The sequence below is a fragment of the Tiliqua scincoides genome, chromosome 1 (assembly GCF_035046505.1).
Source record: "Tiliqua scincoides isolate rTilSci1 chromosome 1, rTilSci1.hap2, whole genome shotgun sequence".
NCBI lineage: Eukaryota > Metazoa > Chordata > Lepidosauria > Squamata > Scincidae > Tiliqua > Tiliqua scincoides.
In genome coordinates this window covers 106,738,756-106,756,028 of record NC_089821.1, presented here as the reverse complement: position 1 = coordinate 106,756,028, position 17,273 = coordinate 106,738,756, and the positions used below count along the sequence as shown (strand labels likewise).

The 17,273-nt window shown below is 41.9% G+C and overlaps 1 protein-coding gene across 1 annotated transcript in view; it reads right to left on the bottom strand.

The window, feature by feature from the left end:
• Positions 1 to 17,273, bottom strand: part of MAP3K20 (mitogen-activated protein kinase kinase kinase 20) — a 129,109-nt gene that overhangs the window by 98,892 nt on the left and 12,944 nt on the right. The window contains exon 2 of the mRNA XM_066612242.1: positions 16,569 to 16,758. Within this exon, the coding sequence (XP_066468339.1) occupies positions 16,569 to 16,758 (190 nt within the window). The remainder of the gene's footprint in view (positions 1 to 16,568; positions 16,759 to 17,273) is intronic.

The following is a 17,273-nucleotide window of genomic DNA, read 5'->3' as shown; positions in this document are numbered from 1 at the left end:
AACACTGGAAAGCAGAAGAGAAACTGCATGATACACATTTTGTGGCTACTTTATATTTACATAATCCATGCTTTCTCTCACAAACTGAAAATTTCTCAAGGTTAACTGCAAACCTAAACTGTCATATAAGTCACCCATGCAGCCATCTATTTAAATGGATTTGTTTCTTCATGGTATCTTTTTAGGAAATAAAGGCCCCAATCCTATTGGCATCTAGCACTGCTGGAACGAGCATTCTGGAGGTGGTAGGTATTTCCCAGCTGTCACAAAACATGCCAGCTCCCCATACCAGTGGACTCTTGACGCTCACTTGCCCTGGTAAATACTTGTAAGGTGTGGAAAGGAGGTAGGGGGTGGGGGCAGTGATGGGGCAAGGAGGAGGGCAGATTGGGACTAGCATGCAAGCACCCACCAAATCCAAACCCCTTTCCCAGGTTCAATCCGCCTTCATGGGTTCACATGTACTTATGCCAGCAATATTGCTGGCACATGTATTAATTGACCCAAGAGGCCAGCCGGGGCTTACACCAGGGGAAAGGAACATAGGACAGGGGAACAATGAGGCCTCTAGAGGCTGAATCGAGGCATGAGGAATTCCATATAGTAGGACTTTTCAAACTGGGGCATCGCGACACCCCAGCTTGTGGGCCCTGGCCTCTGACCCCTTAAGGAGCGAGGCAGGGAGGAGGCAGCGCCGCAAACCCCAGGATCGCGCTGCTTGGGGGCTGCAGGGGCTTGGGAGCACTTACCCAAGCCTCCTGCAGCCTCCCCGGGGTGCAGGAAGCCCGGTGCGAACCTTTGGCAGGGCTCCCTGCAGCAGTGAAAGTGAAAGTGGAGCAATCGAGCTTTACACAAGTACTGCCTTTACACAGGTAGCCTTGCCCTAAACCACCATTTTTAATGGGGTTTTTACAATACTGTGAGAGGAACTCACAGAACCCTCAAGTAAATGGTGATCCTGGCCCCTGTGCAGTTCGGGGTCAGGACCACAAAATGCCCGTTCCTCCCCCTGAGGAAAATGCTTCCCCCTACTGGTCGTGTCTGGAGGCCCTCTAAGGTTCCAGCTGCATGTAGGCCCTACAGCAACAGAATTGTGGGGTTGCCATGAAAGAATTACCTCAACACTAAGGGCATCATGACCAGGGTAAGCTTGGGAACCACTGCTCTAAGACAATTAAGTCACTACTCTGAGACAAATACAAAACAGTAACAATTATTAAGAAACTGGTTTCTTCCAGGATTGTGAAATATAATTTGGCCTTTTGTGATGAATACAACTCGGTAATGAGTCAAAGGACTGCAGATAATTTACATATTTTGTGGCATGGAGTCACCAATTTGCTTAAACCATATGGGTGCAAAAACATACATGAATCACATATTGTATTTATTCCACACTTTATTTTGCTCGTTAAATATGAAACTTTGAGATTGTCCTTTTTAAATCTGGATAAATAAATAAAGATATTTAATAAGATCAGTTTCTAATGGGATAAATGAGCCAGAAATCAGGAGATTTGAAATGCTGAATCCATACTGATGTTGGATCCCTTTATCCTTTACTGCTTATTATCACTTTAAAAACTCATTTCTGTAACTATAAAGTCTAGAGACATCATGAGATAGATTCAAAGAAATACATTCACAAATTTCTTCTAGAAACATTTCCTCTTTTCAAATGTTATAAAGAAACTTGCTAAGGAGAAGCTGTTTCACTGCATCTATATATTGTTCACACCAGACCCCTGTGGAGTGGTCACGCTTCCAGAGCAAATTGACAAGTTAGTGAGTTTCAGCTATCTGATAAGCTTGCCAATTTCAGGTCTTCCATCACCTTTTAAAAAGCTTTCAGCTGCACCCAACTGCCTCTGAGGATACACTAATACTAGTATAAAGTTGGAAGGAAATCAGCCTGTAGAAATAAGGATGGAGTGCTGTTATACAGACACTGCTGACTCACCTGCTCAAAAGTCAGGACAGTGTTAGATTAGGGTCTGAAGATATGTTTTTGTTTACCTCCCAAAATAGTGCATAGATAAGGGTGCTTTTTTAAAAAAAACCTATTCGGTAATGTTGTTTCTCCATATTCAACTACCTGGTGTAATTAAATGAGTACCATAACCACAGGGCCAGTACATGTTTGATGAAAAGTCAGCCATCACACGCTGATTCCTCTGAGGCATCACCTCACTAATAATGGCACTTCCCCAGCTCAGTCCCTTAGGATTTGCTGGTTTACAAGGGATGACTTGGGACCAGGTGGTTTCACTAATCGGGTCTGAAGAATGGCAAGTCTGCTCATTTCATCTTATAAGGGCCTTACAGTGTGTATTTGAGACATTCCGAGGAGTCAGATCCAACTGGGATCACTTGGGGGAAAAAGCAGACAGAAAGGGACAGATGTGGTCTTCTCTGCAACACCCTTAAAAGTAGTCAGTAACAGCAAGGAACAATTGGGCACATTGCAGGTCCATCATATTCTCAGTTGCACCTGAACTCTAAAAATTCAGACACAATGTTACTTAAAAAAAACAAAACACCAGTAATGTACAGCCTTGATTTTGTGTCTGAACTTTTAATGAGATTGCAAGACAAACCCAAAAAGTGTCATACACACCTGATTCCTACCTTAACACAGCTAATACCTTCATTTATAACTATGGAATGAATCATATCGTTTTGCCATAATAAGCAATACTTGTCATATTTGCAGCAATGCCTGTAGACCTGTGCTGAACTCTAGGCAGCTAGCATGAAATCTAATGCTTTTGCCATTTGACAGTAAAGAGAGTGTAAGGGAAAAAATGAAACAGATGCAAAAAAAATTGTCGTTCTCTTTGGTGAACCTTGTCACTGAAGCTTTTAAATTTTAATTTTTGAAATTATAAAAATTATAACACTCCCTTTGAGGCAGCAGAGTGACTGAATCATATTTTCTTATGTGTCTTTAGAAAAAGTTTTCTCAAAAATATTTCTTTTCAAAAATTATTCTTTCATTATGCTAATTTTTCACTTTGTCCTGTACAGAAAAAGTATGCCTTTGTTACTTTACACTCACAAAAAGGTTGGCAGGAGTCTACAAAAGAGACACCATTTTTGTTCAAAGATCTTATCCAATTCAAACTTTATAGCATAATTAGAATCATAATGAAGTTGTGATGTTCAAATCTTGTTTCTTCAGAAAGTACATTTTCTAGTGAATGTAGTTATTTTTTATATTAAAAAATTAAGATTTCTCTTTTTTCTTTTAAGAACAGTGGAAAGAATTGGTTTTGCCCTGAAGAATCCTCTACAGTCCAATCAAGCAGAAGGATGGAATCTTCACTTGAAGACTCACAATCAAAGAAACCTCTCCATCCCTTCTAAATTTATCCACTGCCACAATTCCCTTAAAAGGGGTGTCTGGCAATAGAACCTCAACACTGAAATATTTTAAAAGCCTGGGACAGAAATTTACCCATCAAAATCTGATTGTGGTCCAAATCTAACCAGCTGTTAAACGAAGCAATAAGAACATATGCACACTTCTGCCTAATAAAATTTGAATCAAACACTTTGCATCCAATTCTCCATGTGAGCTTTTATGCAAACTTCTAAAGTGCAAGGAATCCTGGGGTGGAAAAGCTATTCTGAGAGATTTCACATAGTTCATATAATTAGGGAAACCACTTCCTTTGATTGTAAGTGTTCAAAACAGCTGAATTTCTCCTATCAAAGGAACTCTGTGATTTGGGTCATCTCTTTTACTTCCTCTTTCATGTTTCTCAGGATGAGAGGTGAGAGGCTGTGGAGCACATTATTGAAAAAAAAAATCACTTTTTGTTTTAAGGATTGAACTTGGACTATTCAAAAGGTTGTCATTTGGGAGCTATCTTTCTTTCCCTCCCTCTGTTTCCTTTCCTTTTCTGCTGAGGTCCTTTAGTAGCTCTAGTGAACACAGTCCAAAATGCCAATTTAAGACTGAGAGAAAACTGGTTTATGGTTCATAAAGAAAGGAATTGTATTTTTGCTTTGTACTGTTTGGAATGAATGTGTAATTGGAAGGGGCAGAAACTGCAAGGTCTTGGTCTTTCTATTCGGATTTCTTTTACCAGTTCCAAATACTGACCGAGCCAAAAAAGGAAAATTTAGACATGTAAAACAAGATAAAGAAGAGAGAGCTGTTCTCAAAGGTAAGGGCAATCTGTAAGTGCCTCAAAAAATAAAATTAAATAAAATTAAAAGAGAAATCACCTAACCTGTTAGAGGAGAAGAAATGTGGCTGGTGTATAATAGTCGATGCCAGTGCCGTGACTCTATGTGTCACTTATTTTAAGAAATTTTCACCTGATAACCATCAATTCTCACCCACAGAACAGATCTTCTTTCCATAGTATCTCTGTTGCAATTAAAGATATGAAATGACAATACAAAATAGTAATTTGTAAAACTATTTAATCTTCCATTAATCTGTGTACTTAGGCCACAATCCAGTTAAGTGTGATCAAGGCCACAGGCTTTATTTTTTATTGAATAGTGGCCATAAAATGCAGGTAACAAATTATTTCTGAGAATCATCATTAGCATGGTATAAGCTAAGATCAGACAACTCGTTTGTCTACTGAACATTTTTATCATATGTTCTAAAATTATTTCTGCATTATAAATTTGGACAAAAATCCAATTTGGCAGGCTATCGTTTGCCCACCCAGTAATATCTTTAATGGGACCACCTGCTAAGCACCATGTTTGTACATCTCCAGAAATCTTTACATAGCAGTGAATTTTGCATTATTAAATGAACTGTATTATCCTAAAGGCAAAGACTCAAAAATTAGGATTGTTTCAAATACAGTGGTGCCTCGCTTAATGAAATTAATCCGTTCTGCGAGTCCTTTCGTTATGTGAGTTTTTCATTTTGCGAAGCACGTTTTCCCATAGGAATGCATTGAAATTTAATTAATGCGTTCCTATGCGCAAGAAAAGTCAGAACAAAGTCAAATTTGGTTTACAAAGTGTTTATTAAGTGCTCTTTAAAGGCATACATACTGTACAGAGGATTTCAAAAACAGGGGATGCTGAGTGGGGAGCTTGAAGGCTGTAATCCTGTGCACACTTTCCTGGGAGCAAGCACAATGGGACTTACTTCTGAGGAGACACGCACAGGATTGTGCTCTAAGCTGGGGAGGACAGAGCAGCTGCACTCAATTGCTTGCTTTTGCCATGATCATGGGGGGAAACGTGAAGGAAATGGGGCAGTGAGAGGGTGAATGAGTGATGGGGGGATGCTGAGTGGGGAGTTTGAAGACTGTAATCCTGTGCACACTTTCCTGGGAGCAAGCACAATGGGACTTACTTACATAAACTGACATGAAGATCCTCCCCTTACTAGGGTGAAAGGGATCATAAACTGACATGAAGATCCTCCCCTTACTAGGGTGGACGGGATCATAAACTGACATGAAGATCCCCTCTTAAGACAAACCAAAGCAAAACAAAAAAAATTCATTTTGCGAAGCATAGGTCATAAAAATTCGTTGTGCGAGTTACCAAACTTCGCAAAACGCTTTCGTTCTGTGAGTTTTTCGCTGCGCAGGGCATTCGTTATGCGAGGTACCACTGTACTGGGTTATTCAGTTGTTACAGTATTTGCTCTGTGGAATTCTAGCCAGGAAGAGATTGGTGCAGTTCTTGAGCTCTCACACTCCTTTTTATGACCTAAAAGGTAATAAATATATTGGAAGCCTTGAGTTAATTTGAATATATTTCCGTATCTGCTAGACATTCAAATAAATGCACAACCTCTTGACATCCATTAATTTCTCCCATAGTGATAGCAGGTTCTCAATCTCACCCAGGGTAAAAGGGATCAAGTAATGTTTGAACAGAGCAGCTAAGGGGTAACAATGAAAAGCAAGTGAAAACACTTCCACACATCTTTATTCAAAGCTTTGAATACTTCTTGAAAAAGTCAATCTAAAAGTCATCTCAAGTTAATTATCTTTGCTTTTAACAAAGAATTGCTACAGTTGACTGGATTTGTTGAAGCCAGTGGCCTAGCAAGCAGGGGAGGTGGGGAGAAGTGGCGGGGAGGCCTGCCCCAGGTATCAGGCCAGAAGGGGGTGCTGCATGCGGCCCAACCAACATGGAGACAGCAGGAGAAACAGCAGCAGCACCAGCTGTGGTCGCTGCTATGCTTGCAAAAGCACCCTCTGGCCACTCTGAGCCTTGCTGCTGGCACTGCAGAACACAGCTTCACCACGATAGCGTGTTTCTTGTGCCCTCTGGAGTGGCAAGAAGGTTTACCGTCCTTCCAAGGCTTGCTGAGCATCATGTGGAGGTGAGCTGCGCCATAACACTGCAACTCCTGTAGCCAGGTAGCAAGCCTTCTCTTTGCTCTGGAGAGTGCTGCAGAAAGAAGGCTTGCCATTCTGCCCAGGTTTCTGAACATGAAGAAGCAACTGAAGAAACTCAGAATCCAAGCTCCAAGTCCGGCAGCTGCAGAACTCAGAGCAGCCGCTGCAGAACTCAGTTAGTCACTTCTTCATTTCGCTCAGAGTTCTGCAGCGGCTTGGCTTGCAAGCCGGAAGTAACTGGCGGTGACGTCATCACTGACACACAAGCTGTGTCGCAAGCCTTCCAGCTCACATGACACAAATGTCAATTACTTCTGCATCTGAGCACTCAGTGGGGTGAAGCCACAAGCAGGGCAGAAGACAAGGTAGTGATGCTGCTGGTGGCACCCAAGAACAATATCTCCATACAAATACTTGTCTGTCTTTGTGTAGCAAATGCTGGTCTTTTTAGATGGCCCAAGCAAAAACATTAGGTCGCCGTCCATCCACCCCACAAATTCTCTGCCATTTCCTATATGGCTTCCACCCATGGATCTTGCCCACTGATTCATGGTGGCAGCTGGGGAAACAAATGTTTCCTTACCTCGAGGAGGCCTCAACATACTGAAACTCCCCCATGGGACACAGCAGATGCCATGCTGGTGCCACTGCATTGCCATGCAGGGAGTTATGGTGGATTGTGCTCTAAGTGTAGCCAAGTATGAGTCTAGGTAGCTTGCATTAGGATTTTATTTCATTTTGCCTCTAATTTCAAGTGCCTGCTTTTGCCCACTGGAACCTTACCTATTTTACCTGTTTTTAATAAACTATTTTTATTTTTTGAAAACTCAGCCCAGCCCTTTATTCACTCCAGAACAGGGAGTTTGTGTCTCTTGTTCTCTTACAGACTGCTTATGTTGAACACTGTAAGTCCTTATGTGAATACTGTATGTGCAGAGGTGTTAGGGTTGGCCATGTCAGTTGGCTTCCTGGACTCTTCTTTGGCAACTAGCATCTGTGCCGAGGGAATACTGGTGACTGGGCTCACCCCAGAAGGGAGGGAGCATGTGGCAGGGTGGCCCCCCTCAGGATGGTTTCCTTCTAAGAGACAGTAAAGTGCTCCTTGCAGAACAAGCTGTTTCAGGGAACAATGTCTGTTAGTCACCCCGTGGGATACCTGAGGCTATGCAGGGGCTTCAGATGCATAGGTGGTGTGCTTTGCATCTTGCCCAACCCTACGTGGCAGGGTGCAGCTGTCCTACCAGATCACCACACACCCATTTACCCTATGTACTGTACTCATTTGCTGTGGCTAAAGAAAAACCTCAGAATCCATCAGCAACACCCAATGGTAATATTACTTAGCATGTGTATAGTGCTTCTTGCATGTGCAAAGCACTTCACATAAATTATCTTGATGCTGTCCATACAACAATCTTTAAGATTTATTATCTCCATGATGCAGCTGGAGGGTTGAGGTGGAGAAGCATGCCTAAGGCCACAAACAGAGTTCGTGGAAGAGGTAAGATTCAAACCTGGAAGACTCTTAACTACTACTCCAGTGGTTCCCACACATTTAGCACTGGGACCCACTTTTTAGAATGAGAATCTATCAGGACCCACCAGAAGTGATATCATGGCTGGAAGTTACATCATCAAGCAGGAAAATTTTTAACAATCCTAGGCTGCAATCTTACCCATACTTACCTAGGAGTAACTCTCATTTATTATCATTGTTAAAAGAATATACATAGTAGCTTGTTAAAAGTACAAGTCTGAAACATTTTCCCAAATGCAGTCACATACCATGGTAGCATCAAGTCTAATATATTAAAAATAAAATATTGAAATGAATGGGGATCCACCTGAAATTGGCTCACGACCCACCTAGTGGGTCCAGACCCACAGTTTGAGAAACACTGCACTACTCCATACCAGCTCCAACACACTACATCCATGTTTCTGGGGTATGAGCACAGTTGTAACTGAACAAATTCAACATTTATGAGTGACATTCAAAACCTGAGAAGTGAAAAGACGGGCAGCCCAGACAGCCTTTCGCTGACATCACATAATGATGCATGATTATGGATAACCCAGTCAATGCATTTGCACTGGTCATCAACTGGCATGAAGGTTGTGGCATGACGGCAAAAGCAGTGTGACTTATGTTTGCTAGCACAGATGTCCTTATATTATACTAACCCTTGCGTGCTGACGCAGTAATTCTTGTGATCTATCTATCTGTATATTTTTGTAAGAGTGAAATGAGTGGTAGCTTTCTCTGTTTCCCTGCAGCGCCCAGTTAAGATAAACAGGTGCTCAATGTTTTCCTATAACTGTTTATACTGCACTCTTAAAAAGGAAACTTGCTTCATGCACATCTTAAATGGTCAAGTGCAAGTATGGAAGAACATTTATATGACCCTCAGTTGTGTTATTTTACTACATGATTCCATTTAACTTTTTTCCTCCTGCCTGAAATGCTAATATATAATCTGGCTGTATGTTTTTATCAGAGCTGTTTCTCAAACAAAGGGAGAAAAGATTATTTGACCATGAAAACTGCAGCTATTTCTGCCCAGTGTTGCATATATGCAACAGGCTGTGGGCCGGGCAAAAATGTGTTAATAATTCAACCAAGTATAGGACCACTGTCAAGAATTTTACTATACAAGGACACAGCATATACTGTGGAGCTAAATCATTATGCATTTGTTCAGAGGTGCAATCCTGTCCTTATTGAGATGTCATGAGTCTTATATGCAGCTGTAATGAAAGCGTAGCTCTTTCATCAAATAAGTAAAATTTCAAGGCCATACAGTGCAAAAACACTAGACCTTTTAAAGATGGTGCTGTTGCACATATTGTAAGCCCTGTGATTACCATACTATGCATATATTGTCACACATCTTGATGTATGATTGATCATCACTGATAACAAAAAGCATATATACCAGAATAGAAATTTCAACAGCAAGAGGAACCAAGATGCAAAGAGATCATGCATTTGTTCAGAAATAAAAAAAAACATGGTAGTAATGAAAGAACTGTACTAATACTGCAGAATGTGTGACTTAATATTCCTGCAAGGATAAAGCTCCCTACTCGAGCTTTACTTGGTGATTCAGGGAGAAGGTTGTCCTCTTCCCAGATATGTGAGGTTTTTGCACTAGCAGTCCAACGTGTGTGTGTGTGTGTACGGGGGGGGGGGGGGGAGACACTAAGTTTCTTCAGGGTTCTGTCAGCTAGTGTAGAATGGTCTCTCCTTCTCCCCTTCAGAGCCAGTCATAGCTGCAAAAGCAAAAGGTTTTGCAGCAGTGATTGACTTTGAAGGCGAGGAGGAAGGACCTCTCTACACCAGAGGCCAGGACCCTGAAGTTCCCCCCCCTTCCAGGAACACCAGTAGGTTTTTGCAACGGAGTAACATTCAAACTTGCATTTCCTTAACTGCATCCCGATATGATGCAGTCCCATAAGGGCTCCACCACATTTCTGTACAAGTTTAAAAAAAAAAAAAAGCCCTTAACCATCTACTGTCCTTTGCATACAAGCATTTGTTAGGAAGCACTAAAGATTTACTGTCATTGTCAGTGTCATTTCCATCTCTCCTGCTACATTCTCTACACCCCTGAAGAAATGCAATACTTTTCATAGACTTAAATGTGTTTGATTTCCTTTAAAAATAACAGTAACACGTATTTGTAACTTTAAGTGGACCATGCCAGCTAACTAATGCTAGATACACACTTTCCTAGGAGTAAGCCCCATTCAACACAACAAGACTTTCTTCTGAGTAGACATGGTCAGGATTGTGTGTAAATTTGATATTCAAGCAGGAAAATAAATAGAAATAAACCACTTAAAATAAGCTAATAATAAAATTGCCACCAGACATCACTTTTTCCTCCATGGCAGAAACCATTCCAAGGGAAAACCATGCAAGGCATGGCATACCATGGCAAGGAGCTAAGTGTCCTTATAAACTGCAAGCAAAGAGAACATGTCTATATTTAATCCTGCAAGAGCAGTGTTGTTACTGGTTATTTTATGTTTTGGTACTATATCATTCTATTAATTTCAGTAGGTAGAATGATTCCTTTTCACTATTTCTTTTCCTGTGTTATTTGTCCATGCATTCCAAACACCTGTTTCTGTGAGCCATGTTTATGGTCCGATCCAGCTGCAAATGTTCTGGCATATAAATATAATACTAACTCATGGAGCACCACATGCCATTTCTGTTGGGGTATAAATTATTGTAATGAATGAACAAATTAATAAGGAGGGGGGGAATGCCGACTTTCCTAAAAGCAGCAACAAGAAATGCATGCAAGAAGTCAAGGCCTGCCTAGAAGCAGCTGCACTGACAGCAGATTGTGAGGGACAATCTTGGATTGTGCCTCCCTCAATCCAAGTTTCTTTTGCACTCATTCAAATACAGAGCAAATCATTCTTGCACTCTGCGCATGAAGAGTATGGTAAGAGTTTGGGAGTGGGGGATTTAATGCAGAGACAGCAGGCCTGAGCCGACATCAGGTGGCTTTTCAGGTCAAATCACCCCTGCAGGAAGTTGTCTGACAAAGCAGTATATCTTTCAGAGAAGAAACCTCTATGAGCTTTGGCTCTTGCCCTAAGGCTACTGATGTAAGGGCTGCTACCAAATGACCGCTCAGGGAATCTCGCCTTGTCTCTAGAAAACCAGTCTTTGGGAAGGAGCAGAGGCAGGAAGTTTTCTGTGGCTGAGCGGCAACCACAAAAAACGCCTTTCTGCACACCTTTGCAGTATGAATTTCAAATGTGAAAGAAATAAGCATCTGAATTGCATGGATGGTGGAAACATAATTAAGCAAATGTCTTAAAACATTCCTAGGGATAGCAATGACAGAGGTGATTTCAAATGAATGCAGAGCTGAAGTTATTTTAAGGCTATCTAAGCTGAAACTAACCAGTATCTTCAGTTGCACTTCAAGGCTGTGGGAAAGCAGTGCCCATCCTAGAGACCCATCATGGCTTAGCTGCAGGCTACAAACAACTCTTCAAAGACACAAGGCAGCAATCAGGCACAAGATGATGAGCAGTAGTTGCTCACTCATAACTTGAGAAATATATAGCAAGACTTCTGAACAGACAATTCTTACTTACTGCCATTCTAGGCATAGGCCAGGATTGCTCAAAGTAGCCGACTGGAGTTGCCTCAGACAGCCAGGCCTCTTTATTCACATGATGTGGAGGTGGTAATGAAAATTCACACAATTGAATCAATAGTATTGGTCTTTCCCCCATTTTTACTGGTTTCATTTGCAGCATCACTTTGGTTGAAGGCATTTTCTTCATAAACTTTCCTGATTTATTACACCAGTGATAAACTAGTGTAGCATACAAGGACTAGCAAATTGGACTGAATGTGGTAAATCTACACTGAAATTATGTATTCAACTCTAAAATTTACTGAATGGCCTTGGTAAAAACAGAGCCACTCTAGCCTACCTCACACGGTCACTATAAAATGAGATTATATGTGTCAACCTGAGCTCCTCCAAGGAAAAGTAGGAGTTATTTAATTGATTTTTTTTAACCCTGCCCTTTCTGCCATGTTTATGAATGTCCAAGGTAGCTGTATAATAAAATATAATATCAAAAAGCAATATAAAACTTACAATAAAACACAAATCATTAAAACCAAAAATACATTTTGCATGCAAAATCTCAGAACAGCATAAAATCAAGTACAAAGCAGTGAAAATCTCCCCTAATAAAAAAACAGCAGCAGCAAATAAAGGTATAAAATAACACGGTCACAAAAAGTGCCATAACATATGTAGACAATAAAACAGTAGCAAGTAACATAATAAACAAACCAAAAGCTTAGCTCAAAAACACATACACACAAAAAATCATACCAAACATTGCTGCACCTCCCCACCAAACATAAAACACTAGGAAAAAAAGTTTTTAATCCCCACCAGAACACACCGAGAAAGGTGGCAGTTCCTAATTAATCAAGAAGAGATTTCTTAACTGTGGTGCCACCACGGGGAAGATCCTTCTTGTCATCAACCCCATAAACTCCATTACGGGTAGCCCATGTAGAACAGCCCACCCACAATATCTAAGAGAGTGGGCTGGAACATAGAAAACAATAGTAAATGTGATAAACCAACAACTCATCTAAACTCGTAATAGATATTTTAGGACTGTGATTGCTTACTGTAGATACACTGTATAAACAAAATTATCTTCCGTCACTGTTGATGCTTTTGTTATTAAAGGCAATTCAAACATATAGTATAAATTAAATACACAAACTAGAGATACATAATACTAAAAATTCCACAGTAACCCACAACATGCAAACATGGCCCTTTCTTTCTCTTTCTCTCTGAACCAGGATTATCAGAGTTGTTAAATTTACATACAGATATGTTATAGATGCAAGAAATATGATCAATATGTGAAGGAATGAAGCCAAATCCCCATAAGTGGAATAGGTATTTTGTCTGCTGGTTGAAACAACAGCAAACAAAATATTTTAATTCAGCATTCCCAAGACTAAAATTGCTCTGTACTTAACAATGGTCTGCCAAAAAATATAATTATGAAAATTAATTCCAGCAGCATCTCAATGACCTTAAAATAAAAAGCCATATCTGATATTGCATGCAGCTGCTCAGAGCAATCTCTACAGTCACCATAAATTGCAACCCACAATAAATGAATTTTACAGACTGAATGATGCAAAAAGAAAAAAAAAAGAAAAAAAAAAGAAAATCCCTCAACAATATTTAACATGAATCAACCCTGTCAAATGGAAGGCAAGGTAAAGCTGCCTTTTCATACAGACCTGAGCAGACATGCACGGGTTTTGGCTGTTATTCAGAAAAATGTTGTTTCTAGGCCTGTCATCCAGCACTAGCTAGATGCTCAGAGTGGACCACACCAACCATCCCACCTTTGGTTGCTTGAAGCCATGGGTAGACCTGGCCTCCACACTGAGATCCCCTGGTGAAGACTAGGGTACCAGCTGTCGAAGTGAAGGGTAGATCTCTGCTTCAAGATAGTCCGGGTGAGGCCAAGTCTACCCAATACTGAAAGCAACATGCACACAGTGTGGGAACTCCATTATTGCTGGCACACAGGGCGGACTCCCCACCTCACCCCATCCTTGCTATGTCACTGCTGTCACCAAATTGAAAAAATCTTAAGACCATAAGTGGATGAGTTTTCTTGATTAACTGATTATACTACTCGATTAGCAAATTAGTAAAAATAATACATATGAAAGCATACTTTGTTTCTAAATTATACATGCATGTGTCTTAACAAGTATGATCTTAGACGAGCCACTCCCTGCCAAACTATGCTGGATGTCCAATGACTGCACTGGTACTGTGCAGGCACAGTACATACTTTCTAGTGCAGTGATTCCCAAACTGGTGGGTTGTGACCCCCCCCTGGGGGAACTGGAATAAGGCCATTCCCCCTTAAGGGGAGTGCCCCAGAAATGAGTGCCCCAATGACCACAGCCAATTGCATAAGGTGGGAGTAAGGGGCTTGTCTACTTATCTGGGCAGTCATGTTGCCCTCCAGCAGGGTGTGGGAAGCTCTGATTTGCGACTGGAGTTATTTGTAGCAGCAGGGAGGCCCGCAGAGGGGGCTGCAAACCTTCCACACCCTGCCATAGGCCAGCGCAACCCCCAGGTAAGAAAACATGCCCCTCACTTCCATCACCACATTGCCTGCACCGGTGCCACCCCCTCCCTACCCACACAAAAACTTACCTGGTTCCCAAGTCCCTTGTAGGAGTTTGGGAACCACTGTTCTAGTGGTTTTGTGCAGGCATGATATTGCTGGGCTGATAACAGCTAGTTATTCCGAGCTACATATGTTCTGACTTTTGTCAGAACTTAAAGGGCCTTTAACCCTTTGCCTCCACCATGGACTCAGTCTGGATTGTGGGTCCCACTGGCAGATACTTGCTCCGGTAGGGCAGCTGTCATTGGTACAAATGGCAACTTGTATCTCTGGCAGCCTTGACAGGATCCAGTCGTAACAGGATCTATAGTGAAGATAGAAAACATTGATCCTCCTTCCCAAATACTATGGTCACAAACTAGATTTGATTACTAACTCATACAACTAATATTTTGAAAAGCAAAGAAAAGATTGACACATTCAACATCAGAGGCAGAATCCCGATCGCCCAATTAAAAAGGTGATCGGAGTTTGTTTGGCCTGGCCAGGGCACAAGAGTCCGTCCCCAAGGGGGAGGGGGAGGGGGCTGGGTCTGGCAGCTATGGCGGACTTTTTAAAAGGGCACGAGGCCCAGCCCTCTTCCTCCTTTGCAAGTGGGCACCGTGGGAATACCCGCCCGCCCGCCCTAGAGGCAGGTGGTGCGGGTTAGGAGGCGTGAATGGGACTTTGGCATGCACCTTCAGGCGGCATAGGCAGGGCAGAACCCTGTTTCAGTCCTCAGGGGCTCGGCAGCACAAGGACGTAGATGGGGCCCTGGCCGGGACCGCGGGGCACACCTCAGAGGCTCAGCGGCTCGAGGTGGCGCAGTCCGCGGTCCGGCTGCCTTCCCCTTAAGGGACAGACATGGATGAGACGCGCCGCCCCAGCAGCGGGGCACGACTTGGAGTCGGGTGCATGCCCACCTGGGGGCAGAGTTTTCTGGTACCGCCCACAGGTCCCTGCCCGCACCACAGGGGCTTTCGCTGCCTCAGATGCTGCAGGTCTCAGCCTCTGCTTCTCTTGGTAACATGAAATAAAGTTGCCCTTTCTCCCAAATCTGTTGTCTCGAGTGTTCATTGGACAGTGCCGAAACAATACCTCTTTTAAGATAGTGCTCACCATGATCAGCTTCTACAAGTGTGATGTAGTTGTTAAAATATCAGACATGGACAAGAGGAACTGTCTTCAAATCTCTACCCAGTCATGAAGCTGGCTGTATTTGTCCTAAGAGGCGACTAAACAGCCACCGGGTAGATGGGACTCGTCAGCCTGGGAAGACAGCTCATCTGAGAGAAGGAAAACTCTGATCCCAAACCTCCACTGCCTTGTGGCTACATTCAGTTATGGAAAAGGCTTCAGGAGTCAACCTCGAGGCAAAATCTAGAGCCGGAGTCCCTGAGGCAGTTCTTGGCTGAACACAGTCATGTTCTGGCAACTCCTGCGACGCCGCTGGAACCAACCGTATTGGCCTCTGCCTTTCCATTGGACCATTTCAGCGACGTGGAGAGGGGGGATTTGCTGCATGGGTAACAGCCTATCCTCCATACCTACTTTACCCAGGCTTCGCGCACTGGAGAGGACACTCTGTTCCAGAACACTATTCAGAGCGCGTTACCATAGTCTTCCGAGACTGAAGGATGCCAACACACACATGAAGCTGATTGGATTACCTTGGACCAGTCACTCTCTAACTCTCTCTTTGTCAAACCAACCTACAGACTTGCTGTGAGAGTAAAATGAGGCGAAAGAGCCCTATATAGGATTGGGGTACAAGTATTTCTTAACCCATTCACATCAATACCACATTTCTAATATTATGGGATTATTTTGATACTGAATATAACCAAAGTTGTTGAACTGAGTTCTGTGGCCTTCTGATGGAAGGTCATGTTCAGGCTGAGAATATCTGTTAGTATGACAACATGTTTCCATAAATACGTACCTGAATGAAATATGATGTTCAACATGGAGGCTGAAATCATGCCCCCAGTAATGAGAATGGGAAATAACATGACAGGTACTATTCAGGGTGACCCAAAAGTAGGTGGACAGTAGGTGGAATAAATGTTATCATTTACTGTCCACCTACTTTTGGGTCACCCTGTATATCTGAGTGCAAAAGCTCAGCTGTGATCTGGTTGCTTTTTTAAATGTTTCTATCAAACAATTAAAACAAAAAAAGAATCATTCTATTTGGCTATTGCCAGACTTCTACTGAAGAAATAGGAAATGAACAATAATTCTGAGTTTACTCCATTCAATTGTATACTGATTACTTGAGTTTATATTTAAGCATGCTATTACTACACAAATGTTTGGAAAAATTTGCAATTTCACTAAAAGATGAAAACATAACTGAGAAAACATGAAACAGCTTGTTGCTTTGTGTTAAAATCATGTTGTTTGTCAATAGTGAAAGCTTTGACATATTGACAAAAGAAAGAAGTTTTTGTCCAAATGCAAGTACAATAATTAGTTCTCAGTCATTTTTTTCTAATACTAAATTAAGTAAATGCTTACCTCTTTTTCTATCTTGAGCAGCTTCTTCACAGCCACCTCCTTGTCCTGAGAAATCCATCGGGCTCGGTACACACTCCCAAAACTTCCTCCACCGCAGTTTTCAAAAAACTGCAAGTCTTCAAACTTAATTTGCACAAATGAAGCACCGAGAGACAACATCTCATAATGACAAAATATACCACAACAAAACCTGTAATAAAAAAAGGAAAACCTAATTAACACATCAGATGTCACAATTAATTGTATTAATTTTCCTTTAAGTGATAATGCAAACAAGGTCCTAGTGGTATAAAAACTTGCAACACTCACACTTTGTATATATTGTGACCAGAATCTTGAATCTTCTTTTTGCAGAGAACTAGCTAGAAAAACCACTACATTCTCTCCTGGATTTTAGATGTTGGAGCTGAAGCACCTCGGGAAAAGGCTTTGTGTGCATGCAGCCGGTTCCCTTATAGTGACGTACACTGTCAAAAGGGAAGCGCGTTTGCAACTGTCAGCTTGCCTAGGACCTCTGGAATCTGGGATATGCTATGTATCCATGTCGTGATCACTTCTCGAGAAATATACATAACCTAAGCCCCTAAACATTCTGGCACGACGACTTCTTTAGATCTCTCCAGATCAAGCAGTCTGTCTGCAGACATTCACTGTGGTAGAAGCACTTGATACACAGATATGAGAAAACCTGGCCAAAACACGTCT